Source organism: Leptodactylus fuscus, chromosome 7, assembly GCF_031893055.1.
Source record: "Leptodactylus fuscus isolate aLepFus1 chromosome 7, aLepFus1.hap2, whole genome shotgun sequence".
Taxonomy (NCBI): Eukaryota; Metazoa; Chordata; class Amphibia; order Anura; family Leptodactylidae; genus Leptodactylus; species Leptodactylus fuscus.
Genome location: NC_134271.1, coordinates 120,843,843 through 120,870,624, shown reverse-complemented (window position 1 = coordinate 120,870,624; position 26,782 = coordinate 120,843,843). Strand labels below are relative to the sequence as shown.

General features: G+C 41.7%; 1 protein-coding gene across 5 annotated transcripts in view; it reads right to left on the bottom strand.

The window, feature by feature from the left end:
- The window catches only part of RYR3 (ryanodine receptor 3), a 485,624-nt gene that overhangs the window by 38,066 nt on the left and 420,776 nt on the right, over positions 1-26,782 (bottom strand). For all 5 annotated transcript variants that reach the window (XM_075282947.1, XM_075282949.1, XM_075282950.1 and 2 more), the window contains 10 exons: positions 25,648-25,727; positions 21,768-21,844; positions 21,378-21,451; positions 20,054-20,071; positions 19,185-19,265; positions 18,778-18,866; positions 15,957-16,085; positions 9,670-9,774; positions 6,843-6,924; positions 2,841-4,159 (listed from right to left, as the gene is read on the bottom strand). In XM_075282947.1, coding sequence (XP_075139048.1) covers positions 2,841-4,159; positions 6,843-6,924; positions 9,670-9,774; positions 15,957-16,085; positions 18,778-18,866; positions 19,185-19,265; positions 20,054-20,071; positions 21,378-21,451; positions 21,768-21,844; positions 25,648-25,727 — 2,054 coding nt within the window. The remainder of the gene's footprint in view (positions 1-2,840; positions 4,160-6,842; positions 6,925-9,669; positions 9,775-15,956; positions 16,086-18,777; positions 18,867-19,184; positions 19,266-20,053; positions 20,072-21,377; positions 21,452-21,767; positions 21,845-25,647; positions 25,728-26,782) is intronic.

The window sequence follows — 26,782 nt, the reverse complement described above, 5'->3', positions numbered from 1 at the left end:
AAACAATTAACTAACCAACAGAGCACATTAGGTAAGAGCAAACCGTTCCTAGCGTCAATCAGCTGAAGTAAAGCCTTTCACATGAGGAATCATAAAAGCCTGTCCTATTACGCTCTCACCAATGACGTGTCTCCGTAGAACTTAAAAGCTACAGCCACTAAACATGCCGCCTAATACCCGGTAATGTGTGCGTGCGGAGCACAATCGGGATCCTAATAGCACACATATGAATACTGAATCAGGACTATAAAAATCAATTATTGTTCAATCTGCCCTCACACATAATGATGCAAATGTTTTCAAGCAATAACCTATTAATAATTCTCCCCATAAAATATAACGCTAGTAGCCGGAACTTCAGGAATTGACGCTGTTAGGCCTGCAGTTCTGTGGCACGGTATACAGACTAGTAAGTAACCAGTGAACCAAGTAGCTCAAGTTTTATTGAGGGGAAATTATTGGTTCTATAAAGGGAACATGCTGAGAACCAGCCATCAAATACACAACTACTGTAGATGTGTTATGACCTGCATGAAATGGATTCATGTGCTTCTTAAGAAGCTCCAATTTTGGAAAAATGTGAAGCATTATTAACCCTAGTAGTCAATTACTGCTAAATTAATCTGTTAATCCCACTTCTGGAATCTTGTGACCCCTGTCAAGTTGAAGATGGTGTCTGATCTGTAGGCGGCATGTTATGGAGCAGACAGAGCTGAACAGATTGATTTATGGGAAAAGATTCAGTATAAGGCTACATGCACACGCGGTATAAGGCTACATACACAGGCGGTATAAGGCTACATATACAGGCGGTATAAGGCTACATATATAGGCAGTATAAGGCTACATACACAGGCGGTATAAGGCTACATACACAGTTACTTGTAACCAAATGTGTGCATGTGCAAGGCCAATCAGACAATGACACGGAAGGTGCATGGTTAATATCCACGTGTCATCCATGACCTCCATGGCTCCTTAGCACCCGTAACCGCCACTATAAAGAATTCACTGTAGGGATGAGGTGGTGGTGGTGGGGGAACGACAAAAGATTGCACCGGGGCCCCTAAGACTTTCGTTACACTACTGATTGTGTGCACATACCCTTACTCACTTGTTGCACCTCCTGCCACTCCAGTGGTCCCTGCCAATATTTGTTGATGTGCCAGTACAGTCAAAGGTGATGAGGCCGGTGTTGGTCTCCGGTGGGGCAGCATTGGTTCAGTGGAAGGCTACCAGGGTTGTAGCCTGAGTTGTAGTTATTTTAGGCTTTATTATAACTTGTTCCCTGCTTTTATTATTTCTTTGAAGTCCTGAAACCCTTTTATTTCCCTCTGACATTACAACTGCGACAACAATCCAGCATCAGGTCCCATAATTACATAAAATCTGCCCCGTCTAAGCAGTAATTGCTGTTTTTATCTAACACAAAATGAGCATCACAGTTCCACATCAGATAAGTCCTCAATGCTATTATAATTATACTGTGTGACCTTGGCCCAATTCTTTAATGCTTGTTATAGCCGCTAAATTACCTCTTTGATAATGTTCCCCCAAAGCTGACACATTCATTAATAAATAGAAAGCAGGGTCTTCTGTATTCCCCGTCATTTCCAGACATATGTCCTTTCTAATGCACCGATGTATCTCGTCTCCTATCTCTCCCTGCGCCATTCAGCAGAGTATACCGTAACTTGTGTTTTATGATAAGGCGCCTGATACATCAGGAATGGAGATATTAAAATGAAAATAGATATTAACCATTGCCTCCAGGCGGCACATCCGAGCATCTGCCAACTAACATGCATAACTAACTAGCAAGGCTTGCTTCATTAATTCTTGTAGACAATGAAGGAGGAACCACTGCCAGCTCTAACGTCAAGCCAACATCCAAGATGCTCTGAAAAGACACAAAATCTGTTGTGTTCTAGGAATGCCGCGTTCCTAGATACTGACACTCATCCTTTGATATTGTACCAAGGGAAGATATGGGCGAGCAATAGATGATTTAATGAGAGCAATAATACTGACATATCCACTGAGGATAAAACCTTTACAAGTGTGGTAAAATCATGATGAACTTTGTAGAAACTTCTACAAAGTTAGCACATGAGGACAGAAATGTGAAATAATAATTGTGTTGTATTCGGTATGACGGTTTCATCAACCAAGACATACCATCTCAGGGGTTACTAGACTGCGGGGGTGACCTACTTTGTTATGTCGGTGGAAACCATTAACCATTAACATTAAAGATGGCCTTCACTTCAAATAGTGGTCAGCCAAGAACTATTCTCCTTGATGGCACCAATGACATGTATGATCGGCTCGGCCCAGTGGATATGTGAGGGGGGAAGAAGCCACTGATAGACAGGACTGCGGAGTCAGAGTCAGAAAATAATGACCGACTTAAGTATTTGTAATTATAATATAAAATCATTAATATTGTATAATTAATCAGATACATATTTACTTTCACAACAATTCAAACACTATTTTTTTAATGAATTAAAGATCTTTACTGCTTCTGTGTGACCATTTATGAAGGAATAAAGGAATCGGATATTCATCTCTGATTGTAGCTTAGGTATCTCCCTTGAGAAGAAAAAGATTGGAATGGTGAAATTGAATATGTCCAACATTTCCTTCACCCAACATCCCTCATCGAGAGATAATCTGGAAGCCCCAATACACAGCAAAATCGGCAATTTTGGCCAACAATTTATACAATGTGTACAGCTACCTTTATGTATATGAGTAAATAGATTATCTATAGTGATAAGAGAAAATAATAATAATACAATACAATAATAGAAGAGGTAAGACATGAATGTACTTACAAGAGCTTTTCTCTTCTTGTGTACGGCACTCTCCAAGCTGGTTGCATACTCTGAGCCTACAATCTCTGTGTAATCGCCAAGACCAATTTCTGGACCATGTTTAGTGCCTTCTTTTTTCGAATGCATGCCAAAAATATCAGGTATATCCATATCTCCTTTGTCTCCTTTAACAAGATGTGCGAGCTCTGCAGACGAGACGTGTTCAGGTGAATCTGCTTTTTCAGCTTCCAAGACATCGTCGTGGATTCCAAATTGTGTGGGATCAGGCATGTCTCCTAATATTTTGGTTACTTTAATGTTTTTGGCCCCTTCAACTAAGCCACCTCCAAACACTGTGCTCCAAAGAATCTGGAATATTCCCCATACTATTGTAAACACAAATTGGAACAAACCAACAAAGAGCGTCCAAAAAAAAGAGAAGAAGACTTTGACTAATTCCTTGATAGTCATCTTTTTCACTTTCCGAAACTGTTTACTAATGTTCTTCAAGGTTAGCATTTTGAAGAAATTTGACATATTTTTCCTAAGTGCTGTGCAGGCAACAATAAAAGCAGATGAAGATTCTAGCGACTTCTCCTCTTCATCCTCTTCACCAACTTCAATCATGTGGTGAGGTTCTTCTTCTTCCTCTTCTTCAGGTCTTTCAGCTGCGTCTGACTCTGAGATCTGAGATGCCAACTGCATCTCAAAAATGGTATCCTCACAGAAGTTGACAAAAAGTTCCATCTTTTCCTGTTCTCCACCTTCATTGACCACATCAAATATGAACTGTCTCTTCGACTCCTTAACTTGTGGTTTCTCCCACTGTGTTCGGCTCGATTCGCTGATCTCGAAATACACTCTCTCTATTCTTTTTGCTCCACCCATTATCTCAATACGCCCTAAGTATGGAGAGAAGTAGTTCAGAACACTGTTTGCAGGGTCTAACAAACACTGGAGCCGAGAGTCATTTGGCATGTGCTCTGAGAGATTGGTCAACAAAACAGCCACATTGAAACCAATGTCTTTGGCTGGTTCATGGAATCGGTCAACAAACTCCACATAGTTAAACATGTCATTTTCATCGGCTTCTGCGCAGGAGAGAAGAAATTCGATTTCTGACTGAGCGTATTGTTTTTGTCCCTCCATGGCTTTTTGGAATTCTTTTTTTGAAATAATACCCTTTCCTTCTGGGTCATATTCCTTAAAAGCATCAGAGCTGGTTAGATCTTTCAACTTCAGGAACATGTCGAAGAATTTCAGTATCATTTCAACATTGCTGGATGACTCGACAAGAGTGTCAACCATCTGTTTTCCAATAGTCCCATTTACTACATTGCCTGCAAGATAAAATAAATTCCAATACAATAAAAAACTAATTGTCTAAATAATTGTAACTTCCAATATTATCAGTAAATGCTTTGGACAATGTCTTTATTTTAGGGGGTTTTGACAGGACTGTTCAATTCCACTGTAGCCCCTCCACAGTGAGAAACTCTTTATAACTACCATCTGACTAGTATATCAGGGTCCTGAAGATATTCCTCAGTTTGTTATAACAAAACAGGCCCCACGTTGCAGAAAAGCAGCTTTTTTTGTGTCCGATTTTGCTGCAGTTTTTTTAAGCCAAAGCCAGTTGTGGATTGAGCAGAAGATAGAAGTAAAAGAACTTCCTTTATATTTACCATTCCTTTAGTAGCCATTCTTGGCTCCAAAAACTGCAGCAAAATCTGCAACAAAAAAAGCTGTGCTTCCGCAATGTGGGGCCTTAGCCTAAAGTTTATCATGGATTTGCATGAGGTTACGTAGAGTATTTTCTTATGACAAAAGTCTGCAATATATTTCAAATTCAATTACATTTCTTTTGACAACACCTTTCTTGTGCATTAGTTATCTTAAAGGGGTTGTCCAGCAGATAGCATTGTTTTTACTAAAGGCTCAAAATGAGTTGGGGGGGAAAAACTTATGGACTCAATGCCAGTTCTGACACTGCCTGGATTCCCTGCCTTTATCTACTCCCTGATACACACAGGAGATAACATTCAGCCAATCTTTTACCAATTAGTAATTTTTTCTGTGTAAAGAGGGACCAGGAATTAGCGACCGGAACAGAGTAAAGGAAGGAACCATTGTTTTTTTCAAAAAATGTTTTTAGCCCATTCTATTCCTGCTGTAAAAAAGTTCTACCCGCTGGACAACCCCTCTACGTGTTCTCCAAATCAGTTTCTTCCATTCTTCTGTTTAATTACATTTTTTCCTCTGCTTGTATTTTTTTCAGAGGGAAGAAGAAATTAAAATGCAAAGTATATGCAAATGTAGTTAGTATAATGCTAATAAGGAAGGATTTTATTCATCATACACAGAGGAGACAGCTGGCCTTAAATCCATAATTTGGTGTTCAGTATCTTATGTATTATTGGATGTGAAGGAACTGAGTTATGACATACAATTTCCAGCAATAGGGACCTTACAAAGAATACATAACAGATCCACAGTGGAAGAAACAGATATAGGCAACAGTTATAGCTGTAAATGGAACCTGCCTTCAGACATGTGTACTCCTTAAAGAGGACCTTTCATGTCCACAGGCACATGCGGTTTTATATACCGCTAGAAAGGCGAAATTGTGCTGAATTAAGGGCACTGTCAGCTTCCTGTTATACGCCCCCGAGCAAGAGATATCAGTGCTGTTACCGATCTCTTCCCACTGTCAGAAGGACGTTCCTGACAGTCTAGCTGGGCTGTGAGGACGGCCCCCCCGTACTAAAATATAGATGAATACAGTCAGGAAAGGGGGGGGGAATTCCTCACAGTTTAGCATCACAGCTGGGCGGTAAGGAATGCCCCCTCTGACAATACAGGGCTATGGATGAGTACTGTCAGGAAGGGCAATCCTCACAGCCCAGCTAGATTGTTAGGAACGCGCTTCTGACAGGGGGCAGAGATAGTTGCCTTTATAACGCCAAAGATATCTCCAGTCCCAGGGCACATAACAGGAAAGCCGAAAACGCGCTGAACTCAACGCACTGTCAGCTTTCTAACTGTATATAAAACTGCATGTGCCCCAACTGATGAAAGGTCCTCTTTAAATTAACAACTATTAATACCCCATTACTAGGGTTGAGCGATCGGGATCGGAAAAGATCAGATTCCGATCGGCGATCGAGTAAATTTCACGATCGAGATCGGAATTCCGACCCGATCTTTTCCAGTGGGATCGAGATCGGAGGTTATCTCAAGATCGGCTCAACCTTAAAAGTGACTTTTCCCATAGAAAAGCATTGACTAGGGTTGAAGATCGGGATTAGAAAAGATCGGATTCCGATTGGCGATCGAGCAAATTTCATGATCGAGATCGGGATCGAGATCGGCTGGAAAATGATCGGAAATCGGATTTTAAAATCAATCTTGAAATCTCAAGATCGGCTCAACCCTACCCATTACCCAACATCATAACCATCACTGATGGATGCAGATAGTTGAATGACCTCTGAATATATTAAAGCTGCGGCCGTCTACTGTATAGAAATATATTTCGTCTTGTTCAAAATAGCTTCAATAAAATTATCTGCACATGTAGTTTGCACAACCATTAACCCTCCTACATACCCCAAGTCATGTTCTCAGCCTTCTCTGTAAGTACGTCCAACTGGTCTGTACCTCAATTTATTGAAAAGCTCAAGTGAGCTTCATTATTGCAGATAGATATAGGATTTATCATGGAACAATGTAGTTAGTAGGATGGTACGCTTCTCATGACTAAAGTGGTCTACACATTGGGGACTACAGACGACTGTTTAGTCATTCTGAACAGTTTTATGGTTTAGAGTTAGTTTGTGAACATTGTTGTGCTGTATGTTAAAATGAAAATTCACCAATTGATCTGTGCCATAATCTGTGGCCTGGCAGATCAACATTTCATCAGATATCTTCCATCAATCTGCTCTTTTTGGACATCCAAAATCTGTAGTGAATATGCAGCTAGTCAGATTAACATTTATGTATAATATAATACAACCATACCTTCTAGAAGGGAAAGCAGCATCACCACCATGTCTTGGAGAAGATCTAGAAGTTCTTTAAGGAGTTCGATCTGGCTGGAATCCTTGAAGAAATATAAAAGGACAGATAGTAAATCTAATGATCTTTTTACTCGTAGGCCGGTGACAGTGACAAAGGGACATCCTCTACGACGACAGAACATTTCACCCCCAACATAGATGGGAATTCTTTACTATAAGAGGAGTGAGACTATGGAACTCACTGACACAGTATGTGGTGATGGTGGAAACATTGTACAAGTTCATAAATAGCCTGGATGTCTCTTATAAATGGAAACATAACATGGGTTTTTAGATTCTTGGTAACGACAAGTTGATTCGGAGTTTTATATTGACATGTGGATTTGGGTTCAGGAAGGAATTTTTTTCCATGATATACGGCATTTGGCATCAGTCTACCTTCCATCAACACTGTAGGATTAATAGATTGGACTTGATGAACCTGAGTCTTCATCCAACCTCATCTTCTATGTAATTACATAAGATAGATGTTTTAGAGATCTGAAACCACTGTCCACATCAATAAGAAAAGTTACTATTGGCTGTCTATGCTCTGTATCCAATTCTGTAACCAATTTTCGTCATGGATAGACATAGTGTTAAGACAAACCATCTGCGCTCTACGGATATTTGACAGCAAATTTTTAGAGAACACAGTATGTTTTTGCCGAATTGTAACTGCCATTACAGAAGTCCATTTACTTGTCAGCTTAACAGGTTTTACATCAATCAAAACCCAAATCACACCACAGAATTGAATAAACATGACAGGACAATAGAGGGAATGTGAAGCCCCATGGGAGACACTAGAAGATGAGCTGCCATCTACGAGGGTCATTAAAGGTTTTGCAAACGGCTTGAACCAAAGAGCTGTTTTCTCCGGCACGGCAATTATTCAGCAGGTCACATATAAGGATTCCAATTAGCAAATTCTTCCATGACTCACTGAGAAGTCCCTCTCCAGGGGAGAAAACCTTACAACTCATCACTTTTGCAGATTAGCTGAGACAAATACATTCAGAGTTTTAGTGCTTCAGGTATGGGGCGGTTCCGCTAGACCTCCATCGAGCCTGACTGATGAGCAATCGTCTAAGGTGTATTCACTAGAGAGGTCAGGGAAGCAACTAAAGTAATAAAATGGGGTGTTAAAACAGCGGCCTAGATAGTATTGGCAATAGAACTATTAAAGGGGCTCTAATATTGGGAAAAGTCTTTTTTTTTTTTAAACATTAAAGTTTATTGAAGATTTTTCGAAGGAATTTTTTACAACAAAGGGAAAAGGGGCAACAGGAAGGGAAGGAGGGAAGGGAAAAAGACCAGGGGCAACATTCCAGGTCCAAAGGGGGGGCCAAGGGAGGGGAGGGGATAAGGGGGGCAAGCAAAATCTCTGACGCAGCAGAGTCAAAATATACAAAAGCATAAAACATAAGATTGTCAAGCAACAATATCAACAAATGCAAAGAAACAAGTACACAAGACTCAAGAACACAGACAGACAGCATTCTCACAAGGGTACAGAGGGAAAGAGGGATCGGAAGTCGGCGGAATAATAGAAGTAGTCCCAGAGCAGCCAAGTCTGACGGTGATGCCCTTCATTGGGGCGAAGCTGGACCATTAAATTCTCCATAGTGCGTAAATGCAGGAATTCCTTCAGCCAGGAAAGGAGTGTGGGAGGGGTCTGAGACTTCTAGAGTCTGGGGATAACAGATCTGGCAGCTTCCAGCATAAACCCCAAGAGCCTACGGATCGACTTTCTAAATTTGCGCGTGAACAAGGAGAGGAGAAGAGGAGTGGGATCATCTTTTAGATCTACCCCTGTAACCTGATGAATAACCCGCCTAACCCCAGTCCAGAAGGGACGCAGGAGGGGGCATCCCCACCAAATGTGGGCCATCGTGCCTTGAGCAGAGAGACATCTCCAGCACCTATCGGATGCGGAGGGATAAATAGCATTGAGGAGAACCGAAACTCTGTACCATCTGGAGAGGATTTTATAGTTCATCTCCTGGGCTCTGCAGGATATCGAGAACTTATGGCACGCAGTGAAGGCCGATGACCACACACCCAGCGGGAACGAAACCCCCAGGGAAAAGTCATTTTTAACTAAGCACATCCTTGCATAGCTTTTAGAAAGGCTATCCCACACCTACCTTTTGAATGTAAATCGCCTCAGTAGTTTTTGAATGAGCCCGTTTTTATTCATATGCTAATTAGCCTCCAGTGAGCACCGGAAGTGCCTGTGTGCACCCTCTGCTATTCTCTGCTATGTGTGTGAGGGCAGAGAGGCTGCTTCTGCTTACTCCTCATCTCCCTGCTCTCACACACATAGAGAATAGCAGACAGTGCTCACAGACACTTCCAGAGTGCACGCTGGAGGCTAATTAGCATGTGAATAAAAACGAGCTCATTCAAAAACTACTGAGGCAATTTACATACAAAAGGTAGGTGTGGAATAGACTTTCTAATGCCTATGCAAGGATGTGCTTAGCTAAAAATGACTTTTCCCAATGATAGAGCCCCTTTAAAGCACTACACCACTTGTCTCCAGTCAGTTCTAGACAAGTCAATGACTGACTAACATAGTTTTCAAAAGAGCGAGCGGCTCTGACAGGAGACAAACTGTCATACCAAGCACCGCTGCCACATTAATCTATTTTCCAGGGTTGCAAAATTGTCCACCAATTGGGCATTGATGGCACATCCTAGCGGTGGGTGCAAAAAAAGAATATACATGTAAAACAAACAAAACACAACTATAGCAATGACTTCACACCATAGGGTTGCTTTACCTGTGACAGCTTCATTTGCATGTTTGCAAAAACATGGAGGAAACCAACCACTGCATCCCACAGTCTACTGTGTGCCAAACTCTGCTGGTTACCTATGCACGGACCCTGCATACAAGAGAGAATAAATTAGATGAAAGGAGGAGGTATACTGTAATGCTTTGCTGTTGCGTACTTGGTTTATTCTCTTTGGTATGTGCAAAGTTACATTATTTGATATTTAGGGAATCTGTCACTAGATTTACAGGCACTGTACCCAGCATGTTCTTATCCTGCTGTGGTTTAGCATTGTAAACAAGACCTTCTGGCTTCATCTACACAGTGCAGATTTTTTTTTATTTTTAATAAAGCAGGATGAGACATTTAGGCTGGCTTAACGTGGGAATATTCAAAACACAGACCATATGCCAGCTGTATATCCCCTCAAACATGGAGTATGGACCTGGAATACAAGCGTCACAGTGATTTTAGATGCTAGCAGTCCCTGCCGCTACACTGGGCTACTGTCCTGTACTGTAATCAAGTTTTAGGCTGGTCTTACACCGCCGTAATGTAAGTCCGCAAATAGTCCGCAATTTAGGGTTTTCAATTGCGGACACATTATATTCAATGCGGCCTCTTACACCACCGGATATTTTATCCATGGTGTGCCGGGTCGCAACCGTGGTACGCAATTTATAGAACATGTCTGTAATGGCCGTGATTTGCGGCACTGCATGGACTCGCCCATAGAACTCTATGGGTGAGTGCGGCAGGACACGGACGTCTGCAGAGTCTATGTTGCTGATCAGCAACTTGCGGACCGTACATTCAATACGGTTGTGTAAGACCAGCCTTACAATGGGATTTCCTTGAACTACTTCTGATATTCTACTTCACTTGTGCATTCTTCTCCATATACTTCTGTAGTAGTCACAAGAATAGTAGAGCATGAGCAACTCCAATAAAAGTAGATTCAGGGAACCACACACGTTATTACAATCTTATCATTTAATATTATGGTCTTATTCAGACAACAGTGAAAAACGGCCGGCTGTGTGACGGTTGTTTCTGCAATGTCCATCACACATCTGTTTGACATTCACATTGATTTAAATATACCTATTCACATGGCAATTTTTTTGCGAATTGTTTTTAAAAGCCGTCAAAAAACCTGACATGCTCTGTGTCTATGGAAACGTGAACTGAATAGAAATCAATGGAGCCATTTTAAAGGGAATGACGTCTATTTTACGTCCATTAAAACAGGATCAGTAAGTTGGGTCAAAAAAAGAAAGGCCAATGAAATTCATCTGTTTTTTTTTTTCACTTTGAGTTAAAAACTGATGCAAAATAGATGATAGTTGGCCATCAAAACAGAAGGCTATAGCTGCCGTGTGAATAAGGCCTGTGTCCTTTCAAGGGATTTGGAGCTGTATATAAAAAATAGATAAATTCTGAAATTAATCACTGAATTTTTAGACCTAAAAGTTACCTGATGTTGAATGGTAACCTTTCACTATCGGTCCAAAAATGCCTCCAAACCAAGGAGTGTTCCCAGTGATAGTGATAGCATATCTAGTAATATTGTGAACTTCACATTGGCGCTCCTTTAGCTTATTTGCACGCATGTATGGATGAGGCAGCAGACTGTACAATGCCTCATGTCTAAGAATACCCCTTTAAGTTACTTTAGAGAAATTTCAGTTTAGCATTACAAAATACGGGCTTTTATGTTGTGTGAGTTCGGCTTAAAATCTGCTTAGCAAAAGCAATATAGTCATAATGAATAGCCTAAAATGTATCTTTCAGATCAGAATATTTATATAAAAACTTCTTTGGCAGTATAGTATACTCTGATTTCTCCAGCCGGTCTTATCTGCAAAAAAGTGAGACTCAGCAATCTAAGAAAGGCTTTTGTGTCTGTGCTGAGAAAAGGTGCCGCTGTGATGTGCAATGAGCGCTGGTTAACTTGCAGCACAGCACAAACAAGCGCACTGCTGCTCCTATACAGATTGGAGACATCAAGGAAAGATCTGTTTGAGAATTCCATGAAAGCAAATTTCTGGCAGGCAAAACTATACTCTGTGCAAGCGTATGTGCCAGGTCTCCTGGCTGCTGAGAAAAGCAGAGCAGATGTCTTCACCCACAAGGTCAGTTGTCAAATCCATTCATGAGTTTCTTAATCTTTATTATGGTATTAAAGGAGAGGGAGGGGGTTCAATGTTCATCATAACTGCATTGTGTTCCCCATTGCATGAAGCCAAAATGATTTAAAGGATCCAAATGATTTGGCATGTTTATCTATACTGAACACGATACTAATGCTGCTCATACTGTAAGAGTAGCTGACTGGCAGCGTAGGCCCATGGGGTCACTAATGGATTTGACTTAGAGGTAAACCATGGAGTGGAGTGTAATGCTCTGTGCAGTCTTCACCCTTAACCACTGTAAGGAGCTATGGATTTTCCCACAGTAAATCCACAGATCGCTATCCCTAGAGTAATCTCTGATACTGTAGCTGGAGTTGCCATATCATAGTACCAAAGCAGAAATTGTGGTCAGGCAGAGCAAGCAGAGGTCATTCATAGGCAGGGGTCAGAACAGGCAGCTAACAAGAAAACATGGTCAAGAAATCAATGCTGGATTGCAACCTTAAGGAATAAAAACAAACATACCATAGCAGTCTAGGAACCAATTGGACCTTTTTGCTCAGGCCCAGAGTGGTGTGGAAAGGAACCTTAGAAAACTTATGTCATATGCGTATTAGATGGAGGCAGAAACACTTGATGCATATTAGGCCTTTAGGAGACCCGGAGCTGGAGCACGCACACAACACCATGATGTAGAAGGAGTAGCAGCGAAAAAGCGAATGCCAGGTACCCATAGCAGCAAGCCAGTGTCTCAATAGATAAATGGTAGGATCCACCAACACTGTAATCTCTATGGAGAACTATAGATAGTTTCCAGGCTGCAGATGTTCAGGAAACAAGATTCCTCGGTCAAAGCTTGTCTACCTCTCCCCAGGTGACTAAAAACATACCAGTGGGGTCAAGGTGATAGACCATGCTTCTAGGGTGGTCAGGGAGATAGACATCAATTGAAAGATATTTTATGCATGGCTAGAATTGATTCTAGAGGTATAAGCAGGTTACAGTAATATCCTCTAGGACATACAGTGATGGAATATGTACACCTTGAAGAGGTAGGAGTAGCTCTTTACTGTCCCCAAGGCATAGAGTTCAAAGTGAGTCCCAGCATACTAAGTCTCTATATTTCAGCATGGCCCTGATTTGCCAAGTAGTATATTATACACAATCTGCTCTGCTGAAGATACATAGCATGTCTGTATGTGTACCAACACTATATGTATTTACAGTAATGTCATACACTATTACAACTGATTTAGCGCCCAAGTGACTGTAGAAAGAATTTATTTTTATCCATACGTTGCACCCTGGCCGCCTATCCAACATCTCGGCACTATAGGGTGGGATGTGCCAAATATAAAACCTAATTCTAGGTGATCACTGATATACTTAGGCTCCTATGTAAAAGAAATGTCATCTTGCATTGTACGCTGTCATTCCTTATTGATTCCCTCTCTGTCAGAAAGAATCAAACTCCCAGCCCTCTTAAATAATGCTAGCATTTCTGTTCAGGGAGTACAAAACTGACAGATTTTCTTATAAGTAACATAAAAATATTAAAATGTCAACCGAGGATAATGAACCCTTGAGAGATTTGGACAAAGGGAATTAAACAGTAATAAATGAGCTATGGTCAATTAAACTTACTGCTCTAAAGACCTGGAAATTCAGGATTCGTTGCAATTAACCCTAACCTTCCAACCCACTGAAAATGTCACGTTTACCAGGGTTTAGGATGCCGGAATCCAGGCTGCTGTATGCTGTACAATGATAAAGTCATGACTCTCAGGGTTTAAGAAGTCATTTTGTTTTCATTGCAAAGCTACTATTTAATGCTGGGAAGTCCAAGGAGATGGTGGTGGACTTTAGTAAACAGAGAAGTGCTCCGATCCCGGTGGAGATCCAAGGGACATGCATTGAGATAGTCAGGACCTATAAGTACCTGGGTGTGCTCCTCAATAATAAACTAGACTGGGCTGATCACCTGCACAGAAAGGGCCACAGCAGGCTCTAGCTGCTCAGGAGGCTGAGGGCCTTCGGAGTCCAGGGGTCACTTCTTAGGGCCTTTTTCAACTCAGTGGTTGCTTCAGCCATCTTTTTTGGTGTGGCCTGCTGGGGGAGCAGTATATCAACCAGGGACAGAAATAAACTTGACAGGCTGATCAGAAGGGCCAGCTCTGTCCTGGGGAGCTCCCTGGACCCAGTACAGGTGGTGGGTGACAGAAGGATACTGTCTGTGGTGACCTCCATGCGGAAGAACAAATCCCACCCCATGTATGAGACCTTGATGGCACTTAGCTGCACTGTAAGTGACCGTCTGCTTCACCCCAAGTGTGAGAAGGAGCGCTATCGCAAGTCCTTCCTTCCAACCGCGACCAGGCTGTATAATCTACATCAGACCAAGCGAAGATCACTCCGTACAGAAAACTAATGATTAGGATTATGAAGTCTTCCTTCTTTCTTTCTTCTGTTCCTTAGGTGCTATGGACTCCTAGTAGATCTTCTCTTCTCAGCATATGGGTGTCTACTTCTGTAATATATTACTGTGTATTATCCTGTATCTGTATTACTATGCTGCTGTAACATACTGAAATTTCCCCACTGTGGGGCTATTAAAGGATTATCTTATCTTATTTAGTAAGTCAAGGAAGGAATTTATTGGTAACCACAGTCTTCCCTTTATGTCAGCCATGTAGGTTTAGAGCCCTGCACACCAGCACCAGAGATTTCATATCGAGACTCTCCCCATTGGGGCTTACAATCTATGTCAGACATTACAGACAATTTCATAGGTAACCATTCATCTATCAGTATGTTTATTGGTCTGTGGGTGGGTGGGTAAGGTGCCAAGCGACCACTCAAACTCTATTCTCACACAGAGCCTTCAGATATCAGTATTTAATAAGAATCACATTATTGTAATGACTGGTACTGAGAACATTTCTCCAGCAGTGACTATTGCATAAGAAGTGGAGTATCACATGGTGCTCAAGGGATGGGTTTTGCAGAACCTTTTTCTGCTCTAGCTAATAAAGTGGGTCCTAAACAACTCTATGGTAAAGTCTTTGATCTTGGACCATCACTGATTTACATATTCCCAGAATAAAAGGCTCTATCCAGAGCTTAAACACCTTGGGCATTGCTGAGAGATTGCTGTTAATGTAAATCTATTAAACCTTGAGATTAACAGAAAGAGAAATCTCTGAGCAGCACCAAAAGGGGAATTAGAGCTACAGCTTTCACGAAGGTCACGTGACGTATTGGTGATCATGTGACTGGATTACCCTGGATAGTTACAAGGCATTATGGTAAACATGCAATGCATGTCTGTTTTAGTAAATAAGTGTGTCCTCCATAATATAAAAATTCTGGAGCATCTTCTCTTAACTTCTGAGTAAAATGACAACTGTGAGTTACCAGTAGAGGCAATGTCCCTATATAATCTAAGGCCCAGTTCACATCTACATTCAGGCCATTCCGTTCCCCTCTACGCATTTTTCATTTTTGCAAGCAGCACTTTTCTCTATGCATTTTTTGTGCAGAAACCAAGCAGAAACCACACAGACCCCACTATAGTCAATGGGGTCCATGGGTTACCTAAGGTAACTACTTTTTTATATGAACTAGGTTTCCATTCGAGGAGTCCCCAAGCAGACTCCCCAAACGGAAACCCATACACGGATGTGAATCGGGCCTTACTTTGCTGACAGTAGACGCACTCTACAATGGGAATGGTAACACTCAATATGTATTGATAATATCTAGTTAGAATAACAGAAGAACACAACATGGAGTTATATGAAAAATGCTCCAGAATTATTGTTGCTTGAAGAATACAAGTATTTACTAAAACAGGCATATCTGGAAAGGTAGCAGATCCCCTTTAGGCTTCTAAATACACAGAGTTATACTTGCAGTACTAAATTGAGCCTATTCTTCAGCTATATAACAAGTCATGAACACATAGACAGTAAATATCCGCTGTACCAGCAGCTAGAACATTACGAGCTCATACCAATCACAATGTGTTTATTCAAGCCTCATGACGGCCGCGGCTCCGTTCTGCTAGACACTGTACATGCTGTTTGTTTCAGGTCACTGGTTTAATAAGAAAACAAAGTGAAATGTGCACTATTTGCAAAAATGCCACTTTAGTCTTACCTGAATGTATTCTGTGAGTGAATTAAATATTTGTTTGGTCACAGCCAGAGACTTTGAGAAGTTGTGCTGCCCGGACTCATCAATCACATCTTTCCCTGAGTAGTACCAGTAGAAGTCACTGATAGATTCCTGCAGAGAAAAAGCACATTAGCTGGAGCTGAACGGGATATACATAGGGAGCTATAGCATTTCAACGCTACATATATGAAAAACCATTGTATAAAGAAAGGAATCAGAGTCATAAGGCAATAACATACAGGACACTTGATGAATGCAAAAGCAAAGAAGGCCCTGGGGTTAAAGGGACGTTCCTTTCTCACACTTTTATGGCCTAACCACTCTATGACACCGACATCTATCTCCAAAATAAGGCTCAATGGCCTGGTAAGGCAAAAATGAATGAAGAGGTGGCTGCGCGCATGTGCATTGGTCTCTCCATTCACTACTATGTGAGTTATGGAAACAGCTGAGCAAGCTGGAGATGGGTGTAGGTCCCCGAGGAGGGACCAGCCTCTGATAAGGCAGTTATGGCATATCCTGATCCTGTGGACAAGCCATGAACATTTCTAAGATACAATTACTCCTTTATTCTATCCATAGTACCTTTAACAACCCAGACACCAAAAATGCATTTTGACAGTCTGTTCTCCACAATATTTCAGACTTGGAAATCAAAAGGCCGTCTTTTAGTAGCATGCCATTTTAGGTACTATACTCTATGCTAACTCATTTCTTAATAAGTCTATATAGCTGTGCTCCTTTTTTTCAAATATAAAGATCTAAATCCCCGGCTTCAACATTTTGTCTACTTTCAGTCATCACTAGGGGGAGCTCAGGAGTTCATTACCTATTATCTTATTGAGTTCTATATATAAACAGTATCCATTTTTTATTTTATTTAATTTTATGTTTCAGAATAGCATAAAATCTAAAAAAAAATCTGTCATACTCACTTCCACTTCCCCTGCTGCTCCTGTTTTGAAACATTCGGGGTCGCTCTAGACACACAAGAAATGCCACTCAGCTGGTCACTGACTGCGACAATGCCACCTCAACCAGTGACTGGCAGCATTTCCAGTGCGTTGAGAGAAAATAGGAAAAAATTCCATTGGGAAACAAGGTAGCAATGAAAAAAGGACTGACAGGGGATCAATGGAGCAGACTAAGACCTTCTTTGTGTTTTTATGGCACTCAAAGTCTTTAAGATTACTTGGACAACTCCTTTAAGAAATTAACCAGCAGAGAATTTTGTATCAAGTGAAAAAATACGAAGCGTAAAGAGAGCAAAAACCATTATTAGTTGCTTTGTCAGTGTTTTGTGGGTGTTTTTCTCTTTGTTTCTCCCCTTGTCCTTTTCTGAAAATTGCTCCAACATTGTAGAGTTTTCATGCTTACTAACCGCATGAAACACACTCATTATTATAGGGTTTACTGAAAACAATATCACATTTCTGATGCTAAACAGTAGCAGATGTAAAATATCCCCATGCATTATACAGGGAATCAAATTCCCATTGTATGAGCCGAGGCCAAACCACAATAAACCTGTTGATTAAACATCCTGGAGCAGAGCAGCTTTAGCTGAGATTTCTCCTCTCCCTTGTACTTGCTCTGTTTGCTGATTGCTTTTTTATTTCCCCCTTATTCTTATAGAAAGTCTATAATAATCTTTACATTTAATGCTAACGTTCTATGGAAAATATTACTATGGGTCTCAAGCTGGCCATACACTTTAGACAGCTGCCAGCCAAATGCACGTTGACAATGACTATTCCATACATGCTCGGTTCATCTTAGCATGCATGTGATCTCAATAGGGAGAGAACAAAAGGATATCAATACGGCCAACCATAACCTAATGTGTACTGTATGTGATATATAGTCCTATCAAGAGCAGGTTGTGATAGTATAAGAAGAACCATATCCGCTTTAACCATGAGGCCAACGGTGCACTTGCACCGGGCTCTATGGTAGCAGGGCCCTACTTAGGACAGTACTACTTTTAGAGACCGCCCTGATACTTCACAGCAACAACTCAACTGTCCCCTCTGGATGCATGATACTATGGGGAGGGGACTGTAGGGGGGCAATCTAGAAAGGTATAATGTAATGTTCTGTGGGTCCACTGGGATAGGACAGGGTAATGTATGAGGGGTCACTGGGGGGAACCTGTTAATATCTACACCTCTGCAGGGGCACTTGATAGTGTGAACTACAGGAACGTACTGCGCATGCTCGCGTAAGCAGCCACGAAAAAATGGTTGCCCGCATGTGCAGTTGTCTCTGCCTGAGGTCCAATGGGTGAAGAGGCCGTTCCAGAAGAAGAACGAGGCGGCGCTGGAGATTTCTCTCGCAGCATTGGGGATGCCCCCATTGCTGATTGAGCGCCTGGGACCGCCCCCAGTGCTGCGAGAGAACTCATTTACTTACGGAAGAAAACTGGGATTTCTACTGAACAGCGGTGCGGAGAAGACATCTAAAGATAGGAGAAGAATAGCCTTTCTTAAGGCTATTCCTACGTGTTAGTCAGAGAAAAATTGCATTTTAATAATAGGAGCCCTTTAAGGGCCACTAAGGGGCATTATACTATTAGGAAACCACTGACAGGGCATTATAATTTGTGTGGGCCCCTAAGGGGTAGTGATGAGGAAGCATTTAAGAAACCTTTGCAGTGGGCCCACCAATGTGTTAAAATGGCTCTTCATATAAGGGCAGATGTTTCATAGTCGGCTGAAGATCTGCACATCACAGGTTTCTCAGGTCACTGTAAGGAAGCTTTATGAATTTTTAAAATAACAAAAAAATATATACTTCTGGTTACCTGCAAACGTAGAAGGTAATCCACCGTGCTAATGATAATATTCACTGTTGTTGTATTACCCATTTGGGTTCTCAGAAAGTTTTGGAAGTCTGAAGAAAAAAAAACCCCACAAATAAAGGATTTGGGATTTCTCCACCAACAATATTAATTAATACTAAATTTGTTTTAATTGGATAGTTACATAAATACTCCACATTTATTATATAGGGAGTACAGAGGGTGTCCAAAATAATCACATAAAAACAGCATTATACATAACACATGCTAGGCGTATGATGGGGGGGTGGGGGTGATGGAAGTTTTACATTGGATACAGGAGCATGACATTACTTTTCTGTAACTATAGTCTACATAATACAGAAGTTCAAAAATATAGCTGAATTTCTGAGCTCTGCTTTTGATCTTACCATTGTTGTGTCCTTCACACAGAAGTTGCAGGAACCTGAAGAGGTCTCTTGTAAATTCATCATTCTGCAAAACCTTTTCACCTTAGAATAAAAAGGAATGTAATTTAATTTAACATTTAATGTATATGGAATAAGGAATTAGGATTTAAGGGTTATTTGCGTGATGCATCATAAATGTCTGATGTCCACCTCCGGGACCGAAACCTATCTCCAAAATAAGGATCCTTGACCCTCCCCCCACTTGGTGAGGTGGCTCCTGGCTTCCACATCCTGGTAGAGAATAAAGAACTGGCCATGGCACCGATTTATATGGAAGTTATGGGAACGGCCAATCATGCTTACTCAGCTAACCTATATACTCTAGAAGTGAATGAAGAGTGCTTCGCGCATGCGTCATCACCTCTCCACGCATTCTCATCCTGGGTACAGTGGCCATAGAGATACATGTGGGAACTGCATCCAGTGGCTATGCCATAATTATCTAAGATGGAATAAACCTTTAAGGCAAGTAATTTAGCACATGCATGACCTAACTACTTTACTTTTTGTGCAAAAATAAATTGTGCATGTCTAGGTCCACTACATGAGTTGAATATTTTATACCATTATATTCCCCGAGAGAGGTGGACTAATAATTGCACTTACAGACATGAATACAACAAATATCTGGCAAAAGGTAAGAAGTGAATAATTAGAGATGAGCGGATAACTAATTAATGTCTGCAGGCGTGTGCTGATAAGATGAAAGTTGGGCCGCTACTTTATCTAGTGCAAGCAAGCATCCCGCAGCCTGCCATGTAGATTGTAACAAACGCCTGCAATGAAATGTAATTAAGAATACATTTATCTGAAGGAGAAGCATCACTTACCTCGTTCCCGGACAATGACTGCACATACAAAGAAGAAGCAGAAATACAAGGTTACTGTTTCAGAATATGTCAGCTGTACCGTTCAGTGACAAGCAACAAAATGAGGCGTAATGTATTCTTTACCTGCTCTGTGATATAAAAGCACAGTCAGACTCAGTCCCTAAACACAATGACAGATCACATATGAAGGGTTCTGGATCACTGCTTTCAGTCGGGTATTAGAAAGCCTTTATGGACATGATGTCAGGGATCTAATTCTTTCTGGCTGAAAACATTTCATCTAGAATGTAACCCCTATGGACTTACAGATGATGTGCTATATCAGTGGTACCCTAAGTGAGGTCTGTGGTGGAGTCTCTGGGATTCCCCATAGTAGTTCTCTATAATGACAACCCGCTGTAAATTTATGGAAGGTCTGGAAAAAACAGGTGTTTTTATCTCCCTTGGCTGTCAAAACCCCCCATAAATACATACATTTCTCTTTGCAGTGTCAAACAAGATGTCATCTTAGTGGGCAAGAAAAGACATCTAAGGGGGCCGCAAAAGAGGTCCTCATAAGGGGTACGGAGCTGTAGTCTTAATTACATTTAGGATCTGAAGTCTGGAGTATAAAGCAGTCAAATAAATGAATATTCTTCGTAACCCCTTTCAATTTTTTGCCTGTTTCAAGAAATCCCAAAAATTGGTACAAAATGACCAGCTTTGAAAACTAAAACCCTAATATATTCATAAAGTATATGTATTCTTCAATCGTTATTACAAGCCAAATGGTACAACACTTTTTGTGCTGGTTGACTAATAGAGGAGTGGGCCTCTCCCCATACCATTCGCGAGTCAAAAGTGAAAAGGGTGTATTTTGGGCCGCGAAGTCCTATACAATGGGAAGTAAAAATTCTGGGCCATTCATAATTATGATGTGACAATACTACAGATTACACAACTGGTTGGGGTTTAACAGCGGAGTCTCTATCTGTTTTTTGGCTCTCTGGCTACATACTGTAATTTCATGTATGGAATTAAATTTGATTCACTTGGAAATATAACCCTGCAAATGTCACGTCATAATGCTTCACAATAAAAATATAACACACCATTAAATTATACAGTCTTTTTTTTTATAACCTTTCATGTCCACTTCCTTTAATTCCACTTCCTTTAATTCCAAGTCCCCTCTTCATCTTACAGAAATAATGAAGGTACTAGTAATTGGAGGAACGGTCATTTTAATGAATAGGAAAGGGCATACCAAAGAAAGTCAGGTTCTGACTAATGCCAAGCTTTAGTTCGAAAATAATATGTAAGTTTTGTAGAGATTTATACTTACGTGTTCCTTCTTCTGTGACCATTCCAAGGCCTTCTGCTTTGTTCTGCCTTTCAAACGCATTCAAGTCAAGAACACTGAACCAAAAACAAACAAAATAAAAATCATCCTCGTATCAACCCACTGTATGTCACAGCTTTGTAATATTAGCGAAGACTATAGAGTTGACCTTGCTCTTGGTGAGCCATGTAGTGTAAGAGCGTGGGCTCAAGAATGTTGTCGAGTCTTGGAATGTGATTCACAGAATCATGGTTCGTGTTGCGTTTCATAATCAGAAGAGTCTGACGATTTTTGTGCTTTTATGTACTCACCAATTGACGACAATACCATTGCAATTCTCAAGGACAAAGCAAAGAATAATCTATGGAGAAACGTATATAGAAATGTACTTACCTGCATGACATCATTAAGCCGGACAAGCTCTGAAAAAATCCAGCATCCTTTTTCTCTTTCAGGTAATCTAACATTTTCTGTGAAAAGTGGAACGTTGATGTGCGTCATAAAACTTAGATATACAATTATAATATACGCAGCTTCTAACACTATTCTGTTACTGTTCAGAAAATGATGATAGATCAGTAGTAGATACAGTAGATTTCTTAAAGTGTAACTAAACTTTAGGGCAACTTCTGATTTTCTAACAAGATTTTGTCCTTTATATACTTTATTAACAATTTTTTTTCCCACCCTTTCCCTTGTTTCTGTATTGAGAGCTGTTCCTGCCTCTCACTGAATGTTACTGTGTATAGAGTAAGGGGCTGTGTAATATGTAGAGTAAATGAGGATAGGGGAGGGTCATTTCAGGGCGTTATATCTTGAACATTAAACAACGTACAAACTTGCTTGCATATGACACCAAAAGCAAGTTTGTACATTTTATAATGTCTGAGATATAACTGTTTGACGTGACCCTCCCCCACCTCCGTTTTCTCTACATATTACACAGCTACATACTCCATACACAGTAACATTCAGTGAGAGGCAGGAGCAGCACATCACACATGGCAGATTTCACAGAAAGAAGCCAAAATTTGTCAATAAAATATATTACAAAACGTTTTTATCACACAAACACTAAAAGAAAATCAGAAGTTGTCTGAAAGTTTAGTTATGCTTTAAAGGGAACCATCCATGTTGAAAACTAAATCTCTGCACCTTCTGTGCTTAGGAGTCCAGTGGGTGGTCCTTCTTGTATTTAACATTTATTTTTGAATGACCAGTTGTTGTATAGGACCACCCACTGGACTCCTGAGCCAAGAATGAGCACGTTTAAATAATTACTAGAGATGAGCGAACACTAAAATGTTCGAGGTTCGAAATTCGATTCGAACAGCCGCTCACTGTTCGAGTGTTCGAATGGGTTTCGAACCCCATTATAGTCTATGGGGAACATAAACTCGTTAAGGGGGAAACCCAAATTCGTGTCTGGAGGGTCACCAAGTCCACTATGACACCCCAGGAAATGATACCAACACCCTGGAATGACACTGGGACAGCAGGGGAAGCATGTCTGGGGGCATAAAAGTCACTTTATTTCATGGAAATCCCTGTCAGTTTGCGATTTTCGCAAGCTAACTTTTCCCCATAGAAATGCATTGGCCAGTGCTGATTGGCCAGAGTACGGAACTCGACCAATCAGCGCTGGCTCTGCTGGAGGAGGCGGAGTCTAAGATAGCTCCACACCAGTCTCCATTCAGGTCCGACCTTAGACTCCGCCTCCTCCGGCAGAGCCAGCGCTGATTGGCCGAAGGCTGGCCAATGCATTCCTATGCGAATGCAGACTTAGCAGTGCTGAGTCAGTTTTGCTCAACTACACATCTGATGCACACTCGGCACTGCTACATCAGATGTAGCAATCTGATGTAGCAGAGCCGAGGGTGCACTAGAACCCCTGTGCAAACTCAGTTCACGCTAATAGAATGCATTGGCCAGCGCTGATTGGCCAATGCATTCTATTAGCCCGATGAAGTAGAGCTGAATGTGTGTGCTAAGCACACACATTCAGCACTGCTTCATCACGCCAATACAATGCATTAGCCAGTGCTGATTGGCCAGAGTACGGAATTCGGCCAATCAGCGCTGGCTCTGCTGGAGGAGGCGGAGTCTAAGGTCGGACCTGAATGGAGACTGGTGTGGAGCGATCTTAGACTCCGCCTCCTCCAGCAGAGCCAGCGCTGATTGGCCGAATTCCGTACTCTGGCCAATCAGCGCTGGCCAATGCATTCTATTAGCTTGATGAAGCAGAGTGTGCACAAGGGTTCAAGCGCACCCTCGGCTCTGATGTAGCAGAGCTGAGGCTGCACAAGGGTTCAAGCGCACCCTCGGCTCTGATGTAGGAGAGCCGAGGGTGCACTTGAACCCTTGTGCACCCTCAGCTCTGCTACATCAGAGCCGAGGGTGCGCTTGAACCCTTGTGCACACTCTGCTTCATCAAGCTAATAGAATGCATTGGCCAGCGCTGATTGGCCAATGTATTCTATTAGCCTGATGAAGTAGAGCTGAATGTGTGTGCTAAGCACACACATTCAGCTCTACTTCATCGGGCTAATAGAATGCATTGGCCAGCGCTGATTGGCCAGAGTACGGAACTCGACCAATCAGCGCTGGCTCTGCTGGAGGAGGCGGAGTCTAAGATCGCTCCACACCAGTCTCCATTCAGGTCCGACCTTAGACTCCGCCTCCTCCAGCAGAGCCAGCGCTGATTGGCCGAATTCCGTACTCTGGCCAATCAGCACTGGCTAATGCATTGTATTGGCTTGATGAAGCAGTGCTGAATGTGTGTGCTTAGCACACACATTCAGCTCTACTTCATCGGGCTAATAGAATGCATTGGCCAATCAGCGCTGGCCAATGCATTCTATTAGCGTGAACTGAGTTTGCACAGGGGTTCTAGTGCACCCTCGGCTCTGCTACATCAGATTGCTACATCTGATGTAGCAGTGCCGAGTGTGCATCAGATGTGTAGTTGAGCAAAACTGACTCAGCACTGCTAAGTCTCTGCATTCGCATAGGAATGCATTGGCCAGCCTTCGGCCAATCAGCGCTGGCTCTGCCGGAGGAGGCGGAGTCTAAGGTCGGACCTGAATGGAGACTGGTGTGGAGCGATCTTAGACTCCGCCTCCTCCAGCAGAGCCAGCGCTGATTGGTCGAGTTCCGTACTCTGGCCAATCAGCGCTGGCCAATGCATTCTATTAGCCCGATGAAGTAGAGCTGAATGTGTGTGCTTAGCACACACATTCAGCTCTACTTCATCAGGCTAATAGAATACATTGGCCAATCAGCGCTGGCCAATGCATTCTATTAGCTTGATGAAGCAGAGTGTGCACAAGGGTTCAAGCGCACCCTCGGCTCTGATGTAGCAGAGCTGAGGGTGCACAAGGGTTCAAGTGCACCCTCGGCTCTCCTACATCAGAGCCGAGGGTGCGCTTGAACCCTTGTGCAGCCTCGGCTCTGCTACATCAGAGCCGAGGGTGCGCTTGAACCCTTGTGCACACTCTGCTTCATCAAGCTAATAGAATGCATTGGCCAGCACTGATTGGCCAGAGTACGGAATTCGGCCAATCAGCGCTGGCCAATGCATCCCTATGGGAAAAAGTTTATCTCACAAAAATCACAATTACACACCCGATAGAGCCCCAAAAAGTTATTTTTAATAACATTCCCCCCTAAATAAAGGTTATCCCTAGCTATCCCTGCCTGTACAGCTATCCCTGTCTCATAGTCACAAAGTTCACATTCTCATATGACCCGGATTTGAAATCCACTATTCGTCTAAAATGGAGGTCACCTGATTTCGGCAGCCAATGACTTTTTCCAATTTTTTTCAATGCCCCCGGTGTCGTAGTTCCTGTCCCACCTCCCCTGCGCTGTTATTGGTGCAAAAAAGGCGTCAGGGAAGGTGGGAGGGGAATCGAATTTTGGCGCACTTTACCACGTGGTGTTCGATTCGATTCGAACATGGCGAACACCCTGATATCCGATCGAACATGTGTTCGATAGAACACTGTTCGCTCATCTCTAATAATTACCATTCAGAATTTTTTCCCACAACAATGTATATCAATTTTCTCAGCTCATCCTCTTCTATACTATGCTCCAGCTAACTGGACTCTATTTTCATTAAAATGGGTTGCCATTAAAGGAAACATTCACAGGGCCAACCTTCTTCTATAGCATGATGTATAAGAGAACCAAGATTGTGTATGAGGAGAACGCATTTATGGATCATTTCATTGATCAAATCACTAAAGGAAACACAAGGAAATCATATTACCTGTTGCACCACAGTATTCCCACCATTCAGAATTGATATTCCAAGTTTAAGTGTCTCTACAACCATAGGACTCATTTCACCTGTGAAAGGAATAAAGTACAGTCTGACATCCTGAAATTTGTTAGTCAAATTGTTAGTCAAGTTTATCATGAAATTTGAAAATTTACTTAAAGGGAGTCTGTAAGGTCCAAAATGCCTTCCAAACCAATAATTGTGCCAGGTATGGACCTTTAATAGGAGCAGAAAGATATCTTTGTGGTCCTTTCATGTTCTTTCTGAATATGCAAATCAACCTTAAAGTGCACCAGGGACGGGGACTGATTTGCCTACAAAAATTTATGTCCGTCCTCTGGAATAGGTGCACAATGACTCCTCTTTATCCATGATCAACATTTTCAGCCTCTGTCCACATCATAGTTGTCTGAAGGTAAATTGGGTAAATCAGACCCCTCCCCTAGTGCACTTGCAGGCTCATTTACATATCCATAAGAAGATGATTATTTCTGCTTTGATTAATCAGTCTGTGACCACAAAAGGTATGTTTTTACTTCTATTAAAAGCCCCTGTATAACACTCTTATGGGTTTGAGAGACATTCTGGTCCTGACACACAGGTTTTAAAGAGAACCTGTCACCTCTCTTGACAAGTCTGCTTTGGTAAATACTTGTATTTCTCATGTAATAACAATTCTGCTGCATCTTATAACGCTGCGTTGTGTTGTTCCTCTGTTATTCCTCCAGAATATTTATGAATAAATTGACAGCTGGGAGTTACTATTTCCCTTCCCAAAGAGACGTTTCCCTTCACAGCCTGTGAAGTATATTTGGCACTGCACTCAGGTGGGGGGGGGGCCTATGGACTGGTTGTTGGTCAATGTAAATATTAAGAGACACCATAGCACCAAATTATAGAAACTTGCTTCTTGAAGACAGTATTTTATTACATCATTAAATAACTGTAAGTTATCGTGGGTAGAGGCAACTGAATTATGGGGTTTCGGCCTAGAGTGGCTTTATCTAAGTTGCTGTAAGAAAGACATAAACATCGACAAAATTACTCATGAATAATCCATGATCAATGATGTACAATTCATGACATATAACTGAAAATTGAATTTTTATAGGACAAGGTGCAA